Raw genomic sequence first — 14,392 nt, 5'->3', positions numbered from 1 at the left:
ACGGCTCGCCTCGGCAGCCGTGACACCACCAAATTCAACATTGTGGACCTCCAGCCATCCTTTTACAGGTCTTGTCAATTCCTTTCTGATAATTAGACGTCAGTCTGAGTCTGGCTGTTCTTTGTCAGTCTGCGACTGACCTTTGAGAACTTTTCTGTATTTTTCAAATGTAGAATTGAGCTCTCACCCCCATTCTGTGCGGCCTGCTGGAGCGGGGGGGCTAGGAGGAGGAGTTGGCCGTCCGACTGCGGTCTGGAGTGTGGGGCCTCCCTGCTGCTGCGGAGTCGGGGCGGTCTGCCTCTCCCCACCGCAGGGAAAAGGGTAACACCACCTGGGTCTGGGTGCAGTTCCCCCCTCCAGGGGCAAGGGTACCTAGACCCGGTTCGTAGAGTACGCTTGGGGAGTGTGATCGTGTGTACAGCGTCTCTTTATGTCTGTCTCCACGTTGGTTGAGTGTGGAGTAAGTGCATATGAGAGCATGAGGGTGGGAATGGATGTTTGTATATGTGTGTGCCTGTATGTCTGTGTCTATATGTCAGGTTGGGTGTCAGACGCCACCTCTCTGGGGACATCTCAGGCCCTCCAAGGTTTGGAGGCCTATCTCCCCCTACCACCACTTCCCCTGCCAGTGGCGGACTCCCTCAGACATCGGTGCGTTGGTGGTTCTTTGTGTCCGGGGATGGGCGTCTGGGTACACACCGGCTCACTCCTTGACGGCTGCTTATCGGGGCCTGGAGCCTGGGGCTCGCTCGGGCCACTTCGGAGGTGGGGTGCCCCCAGCCTCTCGGCCTGGGGCTCGGTCACTCAGGCACGGCTGGCTGCCGGCGGAGCTCACGGGCACGTCACTACAACCCCCCCTGGCTTCTGCTCCGCGGCTGCTGAGTGAGCCCTCATCTGGGACTCTCCTCAGCTCTTTCTGGGACAGTGGCGTGGCTGCCCCTCTGTTGGTCTTCCTTGGTCTCTTGTGTTCTGGGGGCCTCTGGATGTCTGGAGTATTGATCTCCTCCATACCTGCTTCATGCCCTGGAGGACGGGGCTGTGGCCCCCCCACACCCTCTAGCAGATCATTACATGAAGGAACCTTTTAAAAAAACAAGCGCGTCCATGCTCACAGGTGTACACACGGGTGATCACACACACAAACTACACCCTTTTTGGCTTCTACCTCAAAGCACACTGTGTTCTGTTGATCTTATGTGCTGCACAATAATGTTTAATATTTAGTATTTACTGTCATATTCCCATATATCATTGTGATGTTGTTTATTCTATTACTCTTGTTCTCTTCTGCTTGTTTTCTTTTTTCTTTCTCAACAGGTGATCCAGGTGATTGATATATGCATTTTTTTCTCTGCCCGTTCTGTTGGTTTTTGTTTTTTGCCCTTCTCCCCTGTCCCTCTTCTCAGCTCTTTCTCTTTCTTTCTCCCCTTCTTTCCCCCAGTCAAGTCTGTCCTGTATTCAGTAAGTGAAAATAAAATAAACAATAAAAGGTGAATCAAATGGACCATTACGGCAAGGCTGGGATGGTCAATTTGGTAAAGTAAATCCGTTGGGCATCTTTCTTTGCCTTTAGACAATAATTCTGATGCAAAAGAGCCAAACGGGACAGGCAAAAAAAAAAAAAAAAAAAATGTAGAATTGAGCGTCTGTGGAGGGACGTTTGGACAGGTGTGACACATTTACTATGATGTACTACACAGCTTGGAGGAAGATGGTTTTCTCATCATCTCAGATACTCTTCATCTCTTCTGTGCCCAGCACTCCTTCCTCCCAAGTCTCAAGGTGGATTTGTTCTCTGTTGTCTGGAATGATCCTCCCATTAGGACCGAGCGAACCAGCTGTGGGAACTGTGGATGCTGCAGCAGCCCATCAGAGAGCCACAGAGCTCTGAGGAAAATGAGGCAGTTGAGTAATAAAGCAATGATTTTCTTTTCTTGACTCTTCTATGTTTTGAAACTCATTTACACATGCTTCTTGATGTCAGCAAATCCAAACTGAGGACATTGATTGGGAGAGCTCAGGGCCGTCATACCCACCCAGGTGTTTTGGAGCCAGAAATGGAGTCTCCACTGAAGGCTGAAGATGTCGAATCTCTACGCCTTGACATTGATCCCCTTGTGCCTTCATCTAGTTTTAGAAGAGACATTTACTGGACCGCACTCTCACGTGCTCTGTACCTACATCACCATCTCTGATAGTCGCAGCTTGGCTCATCACAGGGTGAAGTTATAAGAACGTCTTATTTTACCAAGTCCTCTCTCAGGTTCCTAAATCATTGATGGCATTGAGATAGTTTTTTTGAAACAATCTCTTCTTCTGTAATATAAGAACCTCTCCTGCTTTTAATGGTACTTTTCATTTACTCCCTGGTGCATTCTCGTCCCAAATAGATGCTGACAAGCTGACACAGTCACATGGAAGAGGGAGAGAAATCTGACAAAACTGTTTTTTTTTTTTTTAATGATTTCAGTGAACCTCATGTCTAACAATGACAGATGAATAAAATAAATAAAGATGAAAGTAACACGTCCTCTTTAGTTTTCTGTGTTACTAATACTCCACTGATCAGATGTGTGGCTGGATGAGGCTCCTAAACATGATGAAATGCCCACAGTGGGAGGCCTTTGTCATCACGTGCTTGAACTCATCATATGTTTGCATGTGCTGAACAGGCAGTGGGACTGTATTACTACATGCTGTAACTGTCGGGTAGCAAACTGCATGAACACCGTACTGAATATGACAGCTGTGGTTGAACTGCACGGACACTCTGAAGCTTCTCCTCTGGCAGGACAGGAGTGTGGCCTCGTCCTGTGAGCCGCTGTGAGGATGTACTCAGGGAAAGGACAACTGGACTGTCAGCGGCCTCAGACTCTTCACCTTTTTAAAGACAAAGCAGTCATTTAGACAGAAGACTGGACAGTGTTCACCTGCACAAAGAGAAATTAAATTAAATGTAATTATTGACAAACACTCACAGTGTTTTCTACAGCTGTGGCCAAACATTTAGAGAACAACAAGTGTTGCTCTTCACACAGTTTTAGATCTTTTTGTCAGATGTTTTCTGAAGGATAGAAACTTCTATGTTTCTACAGCATGTGATTGATTATATTTGCTCAGCTCTGAGTTCTAATTGTAGCTGATGAGAAATGACTGAACCATCCTAGAGACAGTTCTGGATCTTAGACTGTAGGATCCACAGGAAGTTTATAATGATGACCCCGAGCTGTTCTGATGGATCTCCACGGACTGCTGACTGTCAGGAAGCTTCAGAGAGGATCAGACAAAAATGAAACAGAGCTGAAGATCAAGCAGATCTACATGTGACTGTTGATGGTTTCAGATGTGGATCTCTGTGCTGTCCACACACAGATGCAGGCTAATATATACAAATAGAACAAGATAAGATACAAATACTATGAATAAATGAGTGGAGACTAAATGTAAGTGTGAGGTAGATGTATGTGCAAAGGATCTATGAGCTTGATATGAAAGATGACCTGATGTGCAAACATTGCTGTTAAAACAGGTCAGCTGTTCAAGAGTCTGACAGCAGTGGGAAGAAGGAGTTGTTGAGTCTGGATGTTCTGGATTTTGAACTTCTGAACCTTCGTGCTGAGGGTAGAACTGTGAACAGTCCGTGTTGGGGGGATGTGGGGTCTTTGAGGATGGAGGCAGCTCTCCTCTGGACTCTGCGATGGTGGATGCTCCGCAGAGGGCAGCGGGGTCCTGATCATCTTCTCTGCAGGCGTTTGGTCCATAGCAGTAGTGCTGCCGTACCATGCAGTGATGCAGCTGGTCAGTGTGCTCTCCACAGTGCAGCTGTAGCTGCTGAGGATCTTGTGAATGAGTTTGTGAGGGATGACTGTATTGAAGGCGGAGCTATAATCAACAAAAAGCACCCTGAGGACTTTGTTTTCCAGGTGGGAGAGGGAGTAGTGAGGGGCAGCAGCGATGGCGTCTGACGTGGACCTATTGGACCGGTAGGCAGACTGCAGGGGGTCCAGAGTGTCTGGGATGTTGCTCTGGATGTAGGCCAGCACCACTCTCTCAAAGCACTTTGCAATGATGGGAGTCAGTGCGACTGGTCTGCAGGCGTTTAGTGGCTGGGCTTTTCTTGGGGAGGGGCATGATGGTTGTGGTCTTGAAGCATGTGGGGATAGTGCTCTGTGTTGGAGTCAAATTGTTAAATGTTGTCATTGTGTTACTTAAGTTTGTAAGTCTTAGTTCAAGCAGCCTGATCAAAGACAGTCTTATGTCCTTGCTTTCCGTTAACAGGAACAAGTTTGTAAACCAGCGGGGCCTGTGGAAGCACAGACACAACACTCCGGCTGAGGAAAGGTTGAAGATGGAGGTGAGAACGTGGACTAACTCTGAATGCAGAGCTGGCTTGGAGCTGTGGAGACTTACTGAGGAGTAAAGTGGACATGAAGGAGTCACAGAGGGAGGAGGAGGTGAACAGTGATGTTTGTTAGACAGGATCAGACTGAAGAGGGAACATAAGAAGAGTTTCATGCTGGATTTGAACAGAACAGGAAGATAAGCTCCGCCCAGCAGCTGAGTCCTCTCTGCTCACACTGGTGTTGGACTGCAACATCAGGGAGTCTGCTTCCACATCTGGTTTCCACAGCTGGAGGAAGCTGTCCCACGAGCACGCCTACGCCCCTCTGTCATTACTGAAGTAGTGATGGTGTTTAATCAGTGTGAGACTGTTTCACTGGTCCAAGCAGAGATTTACATAAATGAGCTTTTATGAGTTCTTATATTATCTGATCAGGCCGTTTGCTCCTGTTAAAGATAAATGTGCATCGAACGTTGTGGGTATTCATGAGTCTAACAGTTTAAACCTGTGCGTGACGTTGTGTCCTTGAACGGCCCTGACAGACGGCTGTAGTCCATAATATTAATGTTTCCTGCTGACTGAAATAAGCAGCTGAGCTCTGTGAGGGCAGAGCTGCTGCTAACAGGTGAGTCTGTTACCTGGACTGGACTGAGTGAGCTGCTGTGTCACAGCTTTATCAGTGACACACTCAGCATGTGTGTGTGTGATATGTCATAGTGCTTGAAACACACATGAAACTATATTAAAGGTTGATTCTTTGTTCTTTTGGTTTGTGGAACAAAAATCAGCAACGAAGAAACGCGAGCGTAAAACTTGGTGTAGATGTGCAACAAATGTAAGCCGGCTCATCTGATGGTGTGAAGCTTGAAAAGGATTTGCGCACCTACATCATTATTTACGGTTTAAATTGTGCTGCCTTCAGGTGCACCTGGTAAATTCAGGAATCTCTACTCCAAACCACAGCAGGTTGTTTTAGAGGCTTTTCTGGGTTAATGTTGGTTTGTTGGCAGAAACATGTCTGTGATCGCTGTGTTGTTCTTTTTGATGCAGGATTTCATGCAACTCGGTGCTAAAATCATAACAATGAAGTTTAACAGATCTAGTGCTCATGCGTCAGCTAGCATGCGTCAGCTAGCATGCAGCCTGTTTCAGTTGCTCCTGCTTTTACTCTTTACTCTAATTTTTTCTTACTTATTTCTTTGTCCTTTACTGAGTGTGTTCATCTGTTTAAAAGCTTTCTTTTCAAACATGTGGATCGAGAGAGTTTTTGTTCTGCTGTTGCTTTCACTGAGGAATGGGACCGCAGCACAGCAGCTACACACCAGAGATCAGCTGAGCCGCCTGATGCTGCTGTTGCAGATTAACTGGTGTCTCAGATTAACTGGAGACGGTCAAACAGATGTGTGACAGACTTTAAGGAGCTGCTGCCAACAAACCAGCAAATAAACACTGAATATTTCATGTGTGACATTTGTGAGGTGGCCTTAAACACAGTCCGTCAGTCTTTTTGCTCTTGAACAATGAAATATTAAAAACTGTCTCGAGTTTATTTGGTGATGTTCTCGTGCACGAGGCGAAAACAGCAAACAAACGTCACAGTAAATCTTTCTAGCTGATGTTAGGCATCCTCCACCTGCTGAATCCACTTCAGCCTCTTCCTGCTCATGTTCCTGTTTAGAGGCACAGTCGGCCTGTAAATGGAGAAAACTGAACACAGGAATATTTGGATTTCCTTCTTTTTCTCTGCTCATGTTCAACTTGTCTGATTCAAGCTGGGAATATTTATTAGAAACAAAGTGAATAATATTATTTTATTATCACGTTGATGCAGCACATGGTTCAGTTAGCTTTGTATAAAAAAGTGTTAGAAATGTTCTTCAATCAGCTCTTTTTACTCTCATTTCACAGCCAGTACTTTTTACTTTTACTTGAGTAAAGAAGTTGAATTAGTGCTTGGAGTATTTTTAACAGTAGTACTTCTACTTCAGTACACACTGTGTGTACTTTTACCACCTGTGTCTGAGACCTCCTTCAGGGTCCACCTGAAGCTCTCAGTCTGCTGTGGAAAAAGGAAATCCAGGTGAGTTTCTCCTGATCACCTGAGGCCGTCATTACTGTGTGAACCCACACACCACTCCTCACTCCTCCCACCCGCTGCACACAGTCACTGAGTACAGACCAGCTGATTCCTGTAAAGGGAGAGGCAGGAAGAGGCGGAGCAACACCTGAAAAACGTTCAACGTCATTTTGCAGAAGTGACAGTGTGAGAGAGCAGCAGCAGAGCTGCAGTCGAGTCCTGTTTGTCTCTAAAAGAAGATTCACTGGAGTCCATCAGGTTTCTCTCAGCAACAGTGGTGAGTGCAGCTGATCACACTTCCTGCTTCTACACAAATCTTCACTCTGTTCACTTCATCAGGACTCATCACAGTCACACTGGATCCATAGAAATCTGCTCATGTAACCACAGATCCACTGTAGGAGCATCGAGCTGCTGCTTCAGTCTCACTGTGGCTCTGCTCAGGACGGTGGACTCAGTCTGTGCTCTGGACTTCAGACTGACTCCACACTTCTTGTTTAAGATAAGATAAGACTTTATTGATCCCACAACGGGGAAATTTTTGCGTCACCTCAGCTCAGGTACAGATATCAGAAGGATTTACAAAAATACAAATAAGTACAATCAATGAAAAAAAGTAAGATAATACACTATATACAATGGTAGCATACACAGTATGTGATTATGGATATAGTTGGAAATATGGAAGACATAAACTATATAGCTTGATATAGCTATTGTACCACTACTATTCCTATTTATAGACATGCACACACACACATGTACACACTAGATATACATATGTATACATATACAGACATATATACCTGCACATGTCCGTACACATGAAGGTCCATTATGCATGAAGTGGTGACCGTGGATGTTCACAGTGTCCAGTGACTTATGACATCATGATTGAGGAGTTATAGAGTCTAACTGCTGTTGGGACGAATGATCTGCCAAAGCGCTCCTTCCTGCAGCGAGGGTGTTTCAGTCTCTGACTAAAGGAGCTGCTCAGCCCACTCACAGACTCATGCAGTGGGTGATGTGGGTTGTTCATGATGGATGTCAGCTTTACTAACATCCTCCTCTCACCAACCACCTCCACAGACTCCAGGGGACATCCCAGCACGGAGCTAGACCTCCGCACCAGTTTGTCAATCCTGCTCCTGTCCCTGTCCGTGCATCCACTCCCCCAGCAGGCCACTGCATAGAAAAGGGAAGATGCTACCACAGTGTCATAGAATGTCTTTAACAGAGTCCTGCAGACTCCGAAGGACCTCAGTCTCCTCAGCAGGTGGAGTCGACTCTGGCCCTTCTTATACAGGACGTCTGTATTTGTAGTCCAGTCCAGTTTATTGTTGAGGTGAACACCCAGGTACTTATAAGAGTCCACTATCTCAGTGTCTTTCCCTTGGATGTTCACCAGTGTTGTAGGGGGTGACTTCCTCCTGAAGTCTATGATCATCTCCTTTGTCTTGCCGGCGTTGATTTGGAGTACGTTGGTCTCACACCAGCCAACAAAGTCACTGATGACCCCCCTGTATTCCTGATCATTGCCTTCTGATATGCATCCAATGATGGCTGTATCATCAGAGAACTTCTGTAGATGGCAATCGTCCGAATTATAACAGAAGTCTGAAGTGTAAAGGCTGAACAGGAAAGGTGAGAGAACCGTGCCCTGTGGTGCCCCCGTGCTGCAGATTACCACCTCAGACACACAGTCATGGAGCCTCACATACTGTGGTCTGTTGGTAAGGTAGTTGATGGTCCATGCAGTCAGCTGTGTGCCTACTCCGGCTCCCTCCAGCTTCCCTCTCAGTAGTGCGGGTTGGATGGTGTTGAAAGCACTGGAGAAGTCAACAAACATGATCCTCACAGTGCTCCCCGCCTGCTCTAAGTGAGAGAGGGATCAGTGTACCAGGTAGATGACAGCGTCATCCACCCCAATTCCAGAACGGTAGGCGAACTGCAGGGGGTCCAACACTGAGCCCACCAGTGGCCGAAGGTGGTGCAAGATGAGCCTTTCTATGGTCTTCATCAGATGAGAAGTCAAGGCAACAGGCCTGAAGTGGTTGGGCTCCCTGGGGTGTGCGATTTGTGGCACCGGAACCACACAGGAAGTCTTCCACAGTTCAGGAACCCTCTCCAGGCTCAGGCTCAGGTTGAAGATGTACAGGGCCACCTGACAGAGCTGGTCTGCACTGTCCCCGAGCAGTCTGGAGCAGATTCTATCCGGACCTGCTGCCTTCCTTGCCTTCGTCCTCTTGAGCTGATTTCTCACCTGATCAGCTGTGAAGTAGATGTGAGGCTGGGCTGGAGTGGGGGTGGGGCTGGCTTTGTTGTGGATAGATGTGTGGATAGGGGTGAAGCAGGGTTGTGGTGAAAGGAGAGCTCAGGTGACAATGGCATTGCACCCGGAGGGGGGGTAGGAACTGGAGGGGGATTAATGGAACCTGGGGGGTGGGAGAGGTGATAAGTGGGCCATTGTCAAATCTGTTAAAAAACAGATTCAAGTCGTTAGCCCAACCCCGGCCAGCAGACACTGTGGCTCCTCCATTGTCCTGGAAATGTCCAGAGATTTTTTTCATGCTCCTCCAGACTTCTCTGACGTTTTTCTGTTGGAGTTGGTTTTCCATCTTCCTACTGAAGCGCTCCTTGCCTTCTCGGATCTTGTATTTAAGATCCTTTTGGACTTTCTTAAGTTCCTCCTTGTCTCCCGACCAGAAAGCACTCTTCTTCTTGTTCAGCAGGGCCTTCAGTTCTGGGGTGACCCACGGTTTATTGTTTGAGAAACACTGTATCTTCTTGGTAGGCACAGTGTTCTCAACACAGAAATTAATGTAGTCCGTGATGCAGTGAGTGAGGGCGTCGATGTCCTCACCATGAGGCTTGCAGAGTTCCTGCCAGTCTGTGCATTCAAAACAGTCTCTTAAGGCCTCAGTGCATTCCTCAGACCACACCCTTATCACCTTCTTCGTGGGGGGGTTCCTCTTCACCATAGGAGTGTAGGTGTGGTGGAGAAGGACCAGGTTGGGGTCTGAGTGGCCAAGCGGGGGGAGGGGTGATGCACTATAAGCCTGCTTTGTGTTGGCAAACAATAGATCCAGGGTTTTGCTGTCCCTTGTATGGCAGTCAACGTACTGGGAGAAGTTTGGGAGAGTGACAGATAGTGAGGCATGATTGAAGTCCCCAGAAATAATAATGAGGGACTGCGGATGTGCCATCTGTAGCTGAGAGACAGTGGAGTGAATGTAATCACAGGCTGCTGTAGCGTCGGCTGAGGGTGGGATGTAAACAGTCAGCACAATAACGTGTGAAAATTCCCTGGCCAGGTGGTATGGCCGGACGCTAACTGCCAACAGTTCAATGTCTTTGGTACAGCTCTGTTCCTTCACAGTGATGTGTCCCGGGTTACACCATCTCTCACTGACATACATTGCTAGTCCCCCACCTCTCCTCTTACCACTCTCCATTGCATTCCGGTCCGCTCTAACCAGTTGAAAGCCATCCAGAGTTATGACAGAGTCCGGTGTGTGGTCCGTGAGCCATGTCTCAGTGAACAGGAGGAGGCTGCTCTGCTTGTACTCCCACTGCAGTCTGGTTAGTGCAATTAGCTCTTCCATCTTGTTGGGTAACGATCTTACATTACCCATGAGAATGGATGGAATGCTTGATTTGTACCATCTCCTTCTTTCCTGGTACTTCACTCCAGCCCTGCGTCCCCTCCTCCAACGTCGTAATTCCTTCGGAATCTTGGGTCGCTCCTCTGGGAGTACTTTCCTGTTGCTCAGTGCTAGCAGCTGCTCCCTACTGTAAACAATGGCTTGGCTTACAGATTCTCCAGAAGTGGTGGTAAAAAGTCCCAAAAAGAGTAGAAGACATACTACTACTCTCACGAAAATTTGTGGGTCCATGTTGCACAAGAAATAAAATACGACCAAGAGTGTCGGGTAAAAAAAGCTTAAAGCACAAGAAAAAACAGAAAGGAAAGGAAAAAGCTGGGAGCTGAGGAAACAGGCTGCCTACCGTGGCGCCATCTTGGATGTTATTGGGGTGATTTATTCATCACTTCCTGTTCCTATTAGATTGATTCTGGATCTGATTGATCATAAGGATTACAGACATGAAAGCACCTATTTATTCTTTATTGATATAAAGCCTTTGATACTGTAAACCAGCAGATTTTGGTCAGTACTTCAAAAAGTCATTCACACATTTTACAAAGATTATCTGACTTAGTGTATCCTGTAAGAGTCACAGATGTTCCTCAATCATTCAGAAAACAGTCGATGCTGCACTTTATAACTTTGTGTGGAAACATGAATCTCATTATTTAAACAGATGTGTTTGAATCATCCTGATAATCAGGCTTTAAACATGTCAGAGTTCCACACATCAGCTGTGATATTCAAGCTGACCTGGATCAAACATGTCATCAGATACAAACATAGATGATGCTGTTTAATCCCAAAGCTTATTTAAACAAACTGGAGGACAGAATTCCTCCTTAAATGTGATTTTGATCAAATCCACTGGTCTCATTTTCACACACAGGCTTTATCATGGTGGCTTCTTCTCTACTAACATCAACCTTTGATTTGGACAAACAAATATGTGAAACACAAAAATAAATCAATGTTTTCTGAGGATCCAGAATAACATGAATGATGTATCCCAGCGAGTGACTGGAAAAGTTCATCTTCTTCCACATCCTGAGTTTGTGAGGAGCTGTGATGTTCCAGTATCTGTGAGAGAAAACAGGACAGTTTTTACTGACGCACAAATGGACCAAATATACAGACACCTCTGAATAAACATGTTCTCATCAATGCCATTAAAATACTGGATCAACAGTTAATAACACATTTCTGAGGTTTGTGATTCATCGTCCTCCTCACTGTCAGCTCTACTGGAACAGTCACTGTTTAATATTAATGGCTCGTTGATCTGGACGTACAATAAGAAGTATTCAGTCACCAACAAGGTCGAAGTTTACTTCACAGTAATTGATGGAAAATATCCAACAAACTGATTTATTTAAGTATACAAATGATCTGGATGAATCTTGGACCTTCTGTAAAACAGAGAAACAATTTCACATCTTTGTAACGACTGTATTTATCTTCATCCCCAAACGTTGATCCTGTTCATCTGGACGCTGCACTGTACAGCAGACACTACGATGTTAGGTTTGTGTTTGGATGAACCAGTTTGTGTCTGAGTGTGTTGCTGGGTCTCCACCAGTTACTCTGAGAACTGAAGAAGCTTCTCTGATGAAACGTCTTCAAGAAACTCAAAGAATTCCAGACGCTTTTCTCTCCAAGCTCCTCAGACTACTGACGCTTGTTTCTCTCTTTGTAAAAATGAAATTTAAAGTGAATTTTGAATCAAATGTTTCTTTTCTTTCTCCCTCAGAGTGCAGACATGTCTGCTGCCAGCAATCTGCGATCTGAAGATCAGTTTCTGTGCTCCATCTGTCTGGATGTGTTCACTGATCCAGTCTCTACACCATGTGGACACAACTTCTGCAAAACCTGCATCAGTCAGCACTGGGACATGAATGTCATCTGTCAGTGTCCCATGTGTAAAGAGACTTTCTACACTCGACCTCAGCTGAGGGTCAACACCTTCATCTCTGAGATGGTTGCTCAGTTCAGACGTGAAGCTCAGCAGAAAGCCAGCAGCAGCAGCTCAGAGCAACAAGCTGCCAAACCAGGAGAAGTTCCCTGTGACGTCTGCACTGGAACCAGACTGAAGGCCCTGAAGTCCTGCCTGGTGTGTCAGACCTCCTACTGTCAGACTCACCTGGAGCCTCATCTGACACTGAAAGGTCTGAAAAGACATCAGCTGGTTGATGCTGTGGAGAACCTGGAAGGCAGGATGTGCACGAAGCACGATAACCTTCTGCAGCTCTTCTGTAAGACCGACCAGACATGTGTCTGCATGCTCTGCTCTGTTTTAGACCACAAGAACCACGAGTTTGTTCCTCTGAGAGAAGAATATGAAGGAAAGAAGGCAGAGCTGGAGAAGACAGAGGCTGAGATTCAGCAGATGATCCAGAAGAGACGACTGAAGATTCAGGAGATCACAGAGTCGGTGAAGATGAGTAAAGATGCTGCAGACAGACAGAAAGCAGAAGGTGTTCAGGTCTTCACGGCTCTGATGGAGTCTGTTGAGAGACGCCTGAAGGAGCTCATGAAGGAGATCGAAGACAAACAGGAAGCTACAGAGAAACAGGCTGAAGGTCTCATCAAAGATCTGGAACAGGAAATCTCTGAGCTGATGGAGAGAAGCTCTGAGGTGGAGCAGCTCTCACGCTCTGAAGACCACCTCCACCTCCTCCAAAGCTTCTCCTCCCTGAAAGCTGCTCCACCCAGCAAGGACTGGACAGAGGTCAGAGTTCATCCACCATCATATGAGGGGACTGTGGGGAGAGCTGTGGCTCAGCTGGAGGAGACAGTCTGGAAACCCATGAAGAAGAAGCTGTTAGAGGCTGCAGAGCTGCAGAGGGTGCAGCAGCATGAGGTGGATGTGACTCTGGATCCTGATACAGCTCATCCTGAACTCATCCTGTCTGATGATGGAAAACAAGTTTATCATAGTGATGTGAGGAAGAATCTTCCAGACAACCCAGAGAGATTTTCTGACTGTGTTTGTGTTTTAGGAGAGCAGAGTTTCTCTTCAGGCAGATTTTACTTTGAGGTTCAGGTTAAAGGAAAGACTGAGTGGGATTTAGGAGTGGCCACAGAGTCGATCAACAGGAAGGGAATAATCACAGCGAGTCCTCAGGATGGTTTCTGGACTGTAGGGCTGAGAAATGGAAATGAGTACAGTGCTTGTGCTGACCCTTTAGTCCCCCTCTGTCTTCATCCTGGTCCTGAGAAGGTGGGGGTGTTTGTGGATTATGAGGAGGGTCTGGTCTCCTTTTATGATGTAGGTGCTGCAGCTCTGATCTACTCCTTTACTGGCTGCTCCTTCACTCACAAACTCCACCCATTCTTCTGTCCCAGTTTGAATCATGGAGGTAAAAACTCTGCACCTCTGATCATCTGTCCTGTCAATCAAACTGATCAACGACTGATTTAATTGGATGAATGATTGATTTTTCTTGAAGGGAACAAATGAACATGTTGAGTGTAAATCCTCTACAGTCTCCATGTTTCTATAGAATCTGATCATCAGGACTCTGATTCACACTTTGATTCTCATGGAGTTTGATTTGAACAGAAGAAAAGTTGAATCAGGAAATGTTCCCACTGATGGAGACTCGAGCTGAAGAGCAAATATCAGAGAACAAATGTCCAAAAGCTTCATTTACAATAAAGTTTGTTCAATGCTTTGAGTGAATCCAGACTCATGTGTGGCTGTTATACGGAGCATCAGAGTCCAGCTGAGTTATGTTGGATACAAACTGCTTATTTTGGCTCTGTGAGGAGTTTTGTTCACTGAAAACTGATGAGACGGATAATATTCAAAGAACTCTGTAGAGATTCATGCATCCATGTTCTCCACCTGCAGGTGTGGAGGAGAAAGGTGGAGCACAGACTGCTGCATCCTTCCAGTCACATCATTTTGATGATTATATTTGCATGTTGTGATGATTTGGGTTAAAGACAAACAGAGTTGAACGGCTGCAGTCACAGCATGAAGACGATGCTGAAGCTGAGCTGTCAGTGAACATGTTTCACTGTGATTTGATTTGAAGAATAGAAAGTGTGTGTGGCTGCTGACAGCTGCAGTCTCTGCTAGTCTGCATAACACACACACAACTTTCCCCCTGAGGCAACGATGCAGCAACAACACAAAGAACAGCTGCAGACACACACACACACTGTTAAAGAACACTTTACTGTTTAAGGCAGAATTCCTCAGTAACAATGATTTGAGTCTACTGTGTCTACTGTGGTTTCCAACATACAATCTACTGAAACATGTTTTTCTTTCTGCCGTACAAACTATTTGATCACAACATCTTTGCTTTTTTCCTCCAA

At 46.1% G+C, this 14,392-nt stretch overlaps 1 protein-coding gene across 1 annotated transcript; it reads left to right on the top strand.

Moving 5' to 3' along the window:
* The first annotated feature begins 6,564 nt into the window (after window positions 1–6,564).
* Window positions 6,565–13,748, top strand: LOC120740768 (E3 ubiquitin-protein ligase TRIM39-like). Its single transcript, XM_040043244.1, has 2 exons — window positions 6,565–6,696; window positions 11,817–13,748. The coding sequence occupies exon 2, from the start codon at window positions 11,826–11,828 to the stop codon at window positions 13,485–13,487; it is 1,662 nt and encodes a 553-aa protein (XP_039899178.1). The 5' UTR covers window positions 6,565–6,696; window positions 11,817–11,825; the 3' UTR covers window positions 13,488–13,748.
* The last annotated feature ends 644 nt before the right edge of the window (window positions 13,749–14,392 follow it).

This window comes from Simochromis diagramma, unplaced genomic scaffold (genome assembly GCF_900408965.1).
Source record: "Simochromis diagramma unplaced genomic scaffold, fSimDia1.1 OVJJ01000768.1, whole genome shotgun sequence".
Classification (NCBI taxonomy): Eukaryota; Metazoa; Chordata; class Actinopteri; order Cichliformes; family Cichlidae; genus Simochromis; species Simochromis diagramma.
This window is presented reverse-complemented; position numbering and strand designations above follow the sequence as displayed.